The following is a 9,254-nucleotide window of genomic DNA, read 5'->3' as shown; positions in this document are numbered from 1 at the left end:
GGGCACGAACCCGTGTCCCCTGCATCGGCAGGCGGACACTCAACCACTGCGCCACCAGGGAAGCCCAAAATTTACCATTTTAACCTTTTTTTTTTTCTTTTTGCTGCGCCACTCAGCATCTTAGTTCCCCGACCAGGGATGGGCCGCATGCCCCCTGAAGTGGAAGTGCCCAGCCTCAATCGCTGGACCGCCAGGGAAGTCCTCTAACCATTTTCAAGTGTACACTTCAACATCGTTAAGTAGATTCACACTGCTGTGCAACCATCCCCACCATCCATCTCCAGAACTTTTTCATCATCCCAAACTGAAATTCCGTCCCCACTAAACACGAACTCCCCCTCCCCTCCCCCCGGCCCCTGGCCCCCACCCTCCTACTTTCACTCTCTGTGATTCTGGCTCCTCTAAGTGCCTCACATGGCGGGGATCATAGTCTTTGTCCTTCTGTGACTGGCTGACTTAGATGCCCTCAAGCTTCATCTGTGGTGTAATGTGGCAGAGTTTATGGGGCTGGGTTTTGAAGGGTGGTTAGGAGTTTGCCAGGCAGGCAGAAGGAGGGCAGGTGGAGCAGGGGGCATGGCAGGCAGTAGGGCTGGTGTGTGACGAGGAGCGCAGCCTGCTGTACCTGCTGCACCTGTGGTCTTGCCCGTCCTGTGCTCAGGTCAAACACCTGGCCACCCTCCACTTGGCTTTCTCTCAATCCAGGATCAAAACCTTTAGCCAGTCCTATCAGCTCCCACTTGCAAACGGATCTGGAATCTGACCGCTCCTGCCTACCTCCAACAGGGCCCATCTGGTCCAAACTGGAGCATCCCTTGGCTGAGTTTTTGCGGTAGCCCCATAACTCTCTCTGCCTCTGTCTGTGCCCCTGCCACCCCTGCTAGGCAGACTGTGGTCCACAGACCAGCAGCATCAGCATCAGAGATGCAGAATCCCAGGCTCTGCCCCAGACCTGCCTCATCAGAATCTGCATTTCCAGCAGATCTCCAGGGACTCGTGCACACGTTACAGTCTGAGAAGCACCTCCACCGGCCATACGCAGTGCAGCAGCCAGACTGAGCCTAGTAAGGCCTAAGTCAGGGCAACCTTCCTCTTTGCTAAAATCCTCCAGTGTGGGCTTCCCTGGTGGCACAGTGGTTGAGAGTCCGCCTGCCCATGCAGGGGACACGGGTTCGTGCCCCGGTCCGGGAAGATCCCACATGCCACGGAGCGCCTAGGTCCGTGAGCCATGGCTGCTGAGCCTGCGCGTCCGGAGCCTTTGCTCCGCAATGGGAGAGGCCACAACAGTGAGAGGCCCGCGCACCGCCTAAAAAAAAAAAAAAAAACTCCTCCAGTGGCTTCTATGCCACGAAGGGTCAAAGCCAAAGTCCCCACCATATCTGCTCCCTCACCTCTGACCCCATCTCTTGATACCCCTCCCATCATGGCCTCACGCAGGTGGGCACACACCTATCCCCTTGGGCTGGAACGCTGTTTCTCTGGATCACCAGGTGGCTCACTCCCTCACCCCCGCCTTCCTGGATCGTCCTGTGTAAACCTGGAGCCAACACCGCAGTCCTTCTTTCTCTGTTTTCCTATTCTCTGTGGTTGACTAAATAGTGGTTCCCCAAAGATATCAGGTCCCTGGAACCTGTGAATGTTATCTTAGGTAGAAAAAGGGACTTTGGAGGTTTGATTAAATTAAAGGAGATTCTCCTGGATGAGCTAAGTGGGCCCTAAATGCCACCACAGGTGTCCTTACAAGAGGGAGGTGGTGGGAGATTTGACACTGACAGGGGACAGGGACGTGACCACAGAGGCAGAGGCTGGGGTGATGCGGCCACGAGCCAAGGACTGCAGACAGCCCCCAGACACTGGAAGAGGCAGGAAGGATCCTCCCCTGGAGCCTCCACTGGAAGCGGCCCTGCTGACACCTTAATTTCAGCCCAGTGATACTGATTTTGGACATCTGGCCTCGAGAACCGTGAGAGAATAAATGTCTGCTGTTCTAAAGCACACAGCTGGTGGTAATTTGTTTCAACAGCCACAGGAAAGGAATGCACTCTCCAGTGTATGTTTAACCTTCAGAGATAAGATGTGCTTATGATCTGTGATCTGTCCCCCTCTCCAGACAGAGAGCAGCCCGAGGGCAGGGACCTGGAGCTCAGCGGGTGCTCAGCCGGCATGAGCTGAATGGAGGAAGAAAGAAAGATGTGAACACAATCCTAAGTACACCCAGGACAGTGCCTGGGTGACTAGGGACAGAAAGAGAATTGGGGAATCTGGGAATTTTCAGATTTTCTGATTTTTGGACACAGCTATGATTTGGGTGTAATTCCTCTTCCAGGTTTTTCTATGTGACTATATGCTTTTTCCCTGCGACACTGCAACTCTGACATACACACGGCTGTCTCTGCTGTTTTCCGTGCTCTCTCGTCATGGTTCTGTCCCCTTGTCAGTCATCAAAACATGACTTCTAAAGACTTCTGCTCTGTGGGTGCATCCTGTATTAGGTAATGGAGTTTCTATTTGGTGACTTTTCAGTTATTTCCAATGTCAAGAGTCCCGGAGGCTGGAGGCAGAAGGAACCTCAGAGGACATGTGGGCCACCTCCTGTCACCCCCACCCAGGGACAGGGAGGCCATCCTGCCCCCGCACGGTTCCCCGGAGCTGTGAGCTGGTTGTAGGCTCTGAGGCACGGAGCCCAGGTAGGACCCCTCTTCATCCCTCCCCAGATGTGACCTTGGGCACCTGCTCAGTCTTGAGGCTCTGCTTCCACGGAATGGATAATAAAACACCTACCTCCTTGGGCTGACAGAGGATTGAGAGCCATGATAAATGTAAAGTTTAGCTACTATTCTTACTGAATTCTTATTGCCCAGGCTGCTGGGAACACAAGCCCGAGGGGGAGTTTTCCACCTGAGCAGCTGTGTGAGGTCACAGAAAGGGCACTGAACTAGAGTTTGGAAACCTGATTCTGTCCGGGGCAGCTCTGGTACTTGGCCACGTGATCTGAGGTTTACTAACACCGTCTGCTCCCCGTGTCCCTGCCCAGCCCACAGAAGCCTCCCTCCCTGGGACGACAACCCACAGATATTTGCAGATGCTGCTGTGACCCCATAGGACTGGGGATGGCAACCCTTTTCTGTAAAGGGCCAGAGGGTAAATATTTTAGGCTTTGCGGATGGTCTCTGTGGCAACTACTCCACTCTGCCTCATAGCATGAAAGCAGCCACAGACCATATGTAAACGAACTGGCGTGGCTGCCTGCCAATAAAACTTTATTTACAAAAACGGGCTGTGGAATTCATAGAGGCAGAGAGTGGATAAGAGGTTACCTGGGGCTGGGGAGTTATTGCTTAATGGGTACAGAGTTTCTGTTTGGGGTGAAGGAAAATGCTGGAAATACACTGTGGTGATGGTTGCACAGCAAAGTTAATGTGCTTCATGCCGCTGAACTGTATATTTAAAAAATGGTTAACATGGTACATTTTATGTTATGCTTATTTTAACCACAAGAAAAGTGGTTAAAATGGCAAATTTTACATTTCATATATTTAAGAAGAAAGAAAAAACAAAAACAAAACAAAACAAAAAAACAGGCTGGGGACCAGATTTGGCCCCCAGGCCATCACTTACTGACATTTCCTGAGTCCTGCCGGGGAACGCCACTTTGCCATAGTAAACCCACCAGTTCCTTGTTTCTGTGTCTCTCTGGCATCTGGGTGTGGCATCCTGCACACAGGAGGTAACTCTAAAAACAGGACTTTGTGTCTGGATTCTGTGGCATGCCAAACGCTTTCCTTTGGACATGAAGTTTGCAAGGAACACAGTGTTCCAGGTGGGGTCACCCAGCCGGAGCGGGGTCCCAGCCTGCGCCGCTCTGGGCTTGGGCAGCACACGTGTTTCTCTGCAGCCCAGGAGGGTCCTTGCTTCCTGTGGCGCCAACCGCACTGGTGCAGACCAGGCAGCCAGCTAAAGAATAAAGTCCAGGCATTCTTCCTCTGAACCGCGGAGAGGTGGGCCCCTCAGACTTGATGTGTTGATTGTTTGGGACACTAACTGTAGGGTTTAATAGGAAAATTCCGCTGGCTCTTTCACTCATCATTTTCACCCGCCAGGACCTTTTAGAACCCTGAATCCGTCATGTATTGTATCCACTGTCCTCCCAGCTTTGTGTCATCTGGAAACGACTTCCATCATTTTCATACATGTCACCATGTCCCTGATGGAGCCACGGTGAAGGCCGGAGCCAGCTGTGGCTGCCATTGGATCATTAATCAATACTCTTTGGGTGTAATGGATCTGTTGGTGAAAAAGTCACCTAATTGGACGGTTACCATCCGGCCACTTCTCTGTATCTTTCCCACAAGGACAATGCACACAGCATAGCTAATGCCATTAGGAAATGAAGTCACATCCTCCACAGAATTCTTCCACATCGAAAGGGTAACAGGCGAATTAGACACCACACACTTATTTGGGGTAGACCACGTGGGCTCCGGGGCTCCAACCTTCTAAGTGCTTGGAACCAATCTGGTGGCTGAAGGTGAAACAATTCCTTGCATCTTAAAAACTCCTGACTTTACCTGAGATAGCCCCCAGAACCTTAAAGCCAGGGCAAATAGTTCTATAACAGCTACTGTCATGAAAGAAAAAGGAACAAGAATGCAAATTAAATGCATGTAGATTTCGATGGAAGCCAAGCTTTCCCTTTGAAAAACAACTGAGCAATGACAGTTACAAGGTCTCAAGTGAACTCACTTATTCATGCTTAAATGCAATCTTTCCAGTAGCAAGTAGAGCAGACATGAAGACAGCTTCTTGTGCAGAGGTTCAGAGCTCTCTGAGCAAAACCACTGTTCCCACTCCACGATATTCACTCCCTGCCCAGAAGTGCACACCGGGCTGGGAACACTGTCTTCTCCAGGACAGACACTGGCTGCACTGAATCCCAGTTGTGGAGAGAGAAGCCCCAGCAAGTACATCCCATGGCAGTGCATCCCATTCACGATGGCTATGGGGCATGCGCAGTTAGGAGCTTGGTCAAACGTTCAGCCACTCGGTCTTTGGTTTGCAGCAAAATTTCCAGGGTCTGCATTCTAAATGACCTCAACAGATATTTATTGATGTTTCAAATTCACGTGCGCATCCTCTGTAGGAGTGGCAAAGAACTGCATCGGGCTTGATGATTTGGAAAATGTGCTCCCCCTGAATTCCTCTGGCTAACCGTGAGATAGGTGTTATGCAGGCGAGGAACCTGATTTCTGGGACTTTAAGGGACTTGCTGAAGCCCCAGTGCACCCAGCTGCTGGGTGTTGGCGCCACTACGGTGCTCACCCTTCCTGTTGTCCCCCAGGGCACCCTGGAGAAACAGTAGGAGGGGAGCCAAGGCTGCTGCCCTGAGCACTGACTACCTGGTGCACTTCGCATAATTTACCACGTGCCTGGGCATGGGCGGCCCTCCCCGGGGCCTGGGGGAATGAGGGAGCCCCATCTTACCTCGTCCGTGATCTGGCCTCCGAAGGTCACCCATGTTCCTGATAGGAGAGATACAGTCTCAGGTCAGAGAATGGCCCCGGGAAGCTCAGTTCTCCCCAGGGCGCTTGGACCTCGGGCTGCAGGGCACAGTGGGGCAGCCACAGGCTGCCACGCTGCTCTGCGGGAGCGTGTGCTTGGCATGCGTGGACACCTGGCCTTTGGGGCATGAATCCTTCTCTTGGAGCCAAGGAACCAAGGGGATAGTAAGTGCCCAGAGCAGGCAGCTGACTGCAGGGCTTTGACATGCTCATTGGCGCTCAAGCCGCTGCAGCTCCTATTCCAGGGACATGCCGTGGGCAGCGGTACCAGGGCTGTCTCCCTGAAGATGTGCAGGGCTGACAGCCATGCCCTAGCACTTGCTGGGTGGTGTGTGTGTGCGTGTGTGTACGTGTGCACCGTGGAGGCGGAGAGACAGCGTGATCTGGGAACAGAGCTCATATCTGGCAAAAGAAGAAAAAGGGCAAAATCTGACTGCCCCTCATGAGGGACTCTGTCACGTAAGGCAAGGAGATGCTGGTTCCCCAGGGGCAGGGTGCTTCCCTGATTTTCTGCTGCTGGGCAGTGGGCTGTGTGTGCTGAGGGCCCTGGTACTCCCCTTACTTCCCCTGCTAAGGCTGCATCTCTGCCCTCCTCCCTCTCATAGGCCCCTCCCCAACTGCCTCTTGGTTACCATGGCAACCGAGCATCTTCCCTCCCCCCCGCAATCCTGGCTCTGGGTGCAGCTCCCTCCGCCACCCCCGGCCTTCCTGCCACCCCCGCTTCCTTGCGCACCACTGGACCAAGAGGACCCCACACTCACCGAGCCCCAGGCAGGAGACCCGGAGGCCGGACTTGCCCAGGTTCCTGGAAAACAAACGTGGCGTGAGTTCTCAGCGGCCAGGGCAGAAACCATTGTTTCTACTGCCCAGCCTCCCGAACTGCCCACCCACCTCTTTTGAGGCTCTGAAGGCAAGGGGTCCTTTGGAGAGAGGCCTGCTGCTAGCCTACCCTGGGGGAAAAAGGGCCAGCCAGGGTAGAGCCACGTCGCTGGGACAGGCCACGCTGTGGCCACGGCAGGGCCCCAGGAGCCACCTCGGGGAGAAAACATGGAATGGACCCCATCTTATTTCATGGGCTGAAACAAAATTGGCGCAGGCCTTGTGGCCCCGAACGCAGGGTGTCCTCTTGTAAGAAGCTTCTCTTTCCATTTCCTTAGTGTCGCGTCTGTGGTTTTGTGTATCTTTACTCCGTCTCTCCGAGGACTGGAGGAGAAGTTAGTCCCACATCACCTGGGCCACACGGCCCTGGGCCCTGTCTCTCTGCAGGAGGGAGTGGGGGCAGATGAGAGCCCTGTTGAAGGGCACTGGTGCCCAGAGCAGGCCTGACCCCCAGCCAGGGACGCTCAGGAGGGCGAGAGCCAAGATCCCCTGGCAGCACACGTCCTGATCAGACCCAGTGGCCACAGCTGCACAGACTGTCCAGGGCTCCATCACAGGCCCCCTGAGGCGCCTGCCAGATGGGGCGCATCCTGGGGTCCACGTGGGTGAGCTGCAGGCTGTCATTAATGTCCTTAGCGGGTCATGGAGGGCAGCAGTGTCCTGCTGAGGGCTGGGATGCCGGTCCGTCCTGGCCTGTCCATCTTGCACAGGCTGCCTGGGAGCCTGCAGGGCAGCGACACGTCGGGTGTCACTGATCCCCCGACAGCTCTGTCGGGCAGGTGCTCCTCTTTTCCTGATATTCCCATTTTACAGAAGAGCACACTGGAGCTGCGATTTCACCCAGGCTCTGAGAACATGCTCCTGCATTCCCGGCCCTTAATGGGAGCTGCCCAGATGGTGAGGTTGACGAGCGGCAGAGCGGGAGTCCACTTCCCTCATGAGATCCCACTGCTGGCATCCCGGTCCTGGGACCAGCCCGGGGTGCGATACCCTTCTAGGCAGTGGGAAGCCAGAGAGCTGTGAGAGATGCAGTGGGTGAACCCCAGCCTCCTTCCCGAGGGCCGTCCGGCATTTCTAACTTCAGTGGATGCTGTGTCCTGTTTTTCTACCCTATGTGGCCCCTGGGAAGCAGGTGTGGGGCTGAGCGGGACCTGCCCTTCTCTGACATGGGCCCACTATGACCTTCTGCAGCCTGGGTTTCCCTGGTTACAAGATCCCTGGACCCTGCCCACATTACAGGTGGTCGTTGGTCGGGGGTGGATAGAATAAACTTGTAAGCGGTTTGATAACAGCCTGTCACCAAATTTAAAGTAGTTCTAAATGGCCCAGCTTTCTTGTTAAATTTCCCATTAAAACCAGCCCAGCCATCGGCCCACTGTTCCTACAGGGAATGCTGGGATTTTTCCCTGAGGACATAATCACAGCTGGTTTCTTTTTCGGGGAGGGGAGCAGATCGGCAGTGGCTACAAGCAGAGGCTGTGAAGCTGGAGTTCAAATTCTGCTTTGACCTTCCAGGCTGTATGCCTGCCCCTGGGCATGTCATGTAACTGCCTGATGCCTCGGTGGGCTCATCTGTAGAATGGGCTCGAGATGCTGCCTCTCTCAGGGGGTGGCCATGAGGATGAAATGGGATAACACATGTGCCTGGGGCACAGGGTCACAGAGAGCACAGAACGGGGGACAGCAGCCTTTTCCTTAAACGAGAAACAACGGACAAATCCAACAGGCTTTAAATGTTACCGTGTTAAAAAGGGAACTGAAGTTTCCCCTTGTTTTTTTTCCCCCACAAATCAGTGAAATAATCTACTAGTGCCCTCAGCATTGCTTGCGTATTCCGACCCAGAGACACTTGGTTTGTGACCCTAGAAAGAGGCACGATTTGTAACTATGTGAGGTGATGGATGTTAACTAAACTGACTGGGGTGATCGTTTCACAATAGGTAAATGTATCAACCCATTATGTTGTACCTCAAACTTACACAAGGTTATGGGTCAATTATATCTCAAAAATAAAAAACTGGGGAAAAAATACTTAGAATATTCTTGATCTACCTTCAGATTTGCTATGAGAGATTTTCAAATACAAAATATGCATGAAATTCAAGGGCCGAGTAGTCAGACACATTCTTCAAAAGTTTTCTTATAAAGTTTAAACCACGCTTGGATTTATGTCGCTTGCTAAGCAGAGAGTAAACTTGTGTATTCTTGTGTTTAAGGAAATTGGAATTCAAAAGGAATTAAAAAAGAAAGAAAGAAAAGCACAATGGCATCACCAATAGAGCCTGCATCAGGCCAGCTCCATTTAGCAGATTAGGTAAATTTTCTCACACTGGCTAGAAAATGCTTGTGGTGAGAAATTAGAACGTTGCTTATGAGCAGTCTGGTAATGGGGCAAAAAGGACTAAAAATTGAAATCAGTGGTCTTAACAATTTTGGGGTCACAGACCCCTTTGAGACACTCCTTGCCTGGAAATGCTCACAGACACAAAAACCTTCAGAACCTTGTTTGCAACGCCCAGGCATTCGAAGGCCTGGGTACGTGGTCTAGATAAATCCGGTGCCGGAAGGGAGGCTGAGCCCCGGCCTCTGCAAAACCACCCCCACCCCCCACCCCCGTGCGTGATGGTGGGGGAACAATTTCCCGACGAGGCTCTGTTGAAGGTCAAGTTCTAGGCATGTCCTCCTGCAACTGCCCTTTATCACAGTGGAACCAAGCGCTGGCACGTGCTGTGTGTTCAGGGGATGGGCGGCTTTAGCAGCAGACAGGTGAGGACGCAGGACAGCAGGCTGAGCCCACCTGTGCCTGTGCCTGAGGAGAGG

At 53.1% G+C, this 9,254-nt stretch overlaps 1 protein-coding gene across 5 annotated transcripts in view; it reads right to left on the bottom strand.

Annotated features, from left to right (window-relative positions):
- The window catches only part of KCNAB2 (potassium voltage-gated channel subfamily A regulatory beta subunit 2), a 98,074-nt gene that overhangs the window by 18,317 nt on the left and 70,503 nt on the right, over positions 1–9,254 (bottom strand). For all 5 annotated transcript variants that reach the window (XM_007453279.1, XM_007453280.1, XM_007453276.1 and 2 more), the window contains 2 exons: positions 6,317–6,360; positions 5,479–5,516 (listed from right to left, as the gene is read on the bottom strand). In XM_007453279.1, the coding sequence (XP_007453341.1) occupies positions 5,479–5,516; positions 6,317–6,360 (82 nt within the window). The remainder of the gene's footprint in view (positions 1–5,478; positions 5,517–6,316; positions 6,361–9,254) is intronic.

This window comes from Lipotes vexillifer, unplaced genomic scaffold, assembly GCF_000442215.2.
Source record: "Lipotes vexillifer unplaced genomic scaffold, Lipotes_vexillifer_v1.1 scaffold575, whole genome shotgun sequence".
In the NCBI taxonomy this organism is placed as follows: Eukaryota; Metazoa; Chordata; class Mammalia; order Artiodactyla; family Lipotidae; genus Lipotes; species Lipotes vexillifer.
The sequence above is the reverse complement of the archived record's forward strand: the minus strand, read 5'-3'. Positions and strand labels throughout refer to the sequence as shown.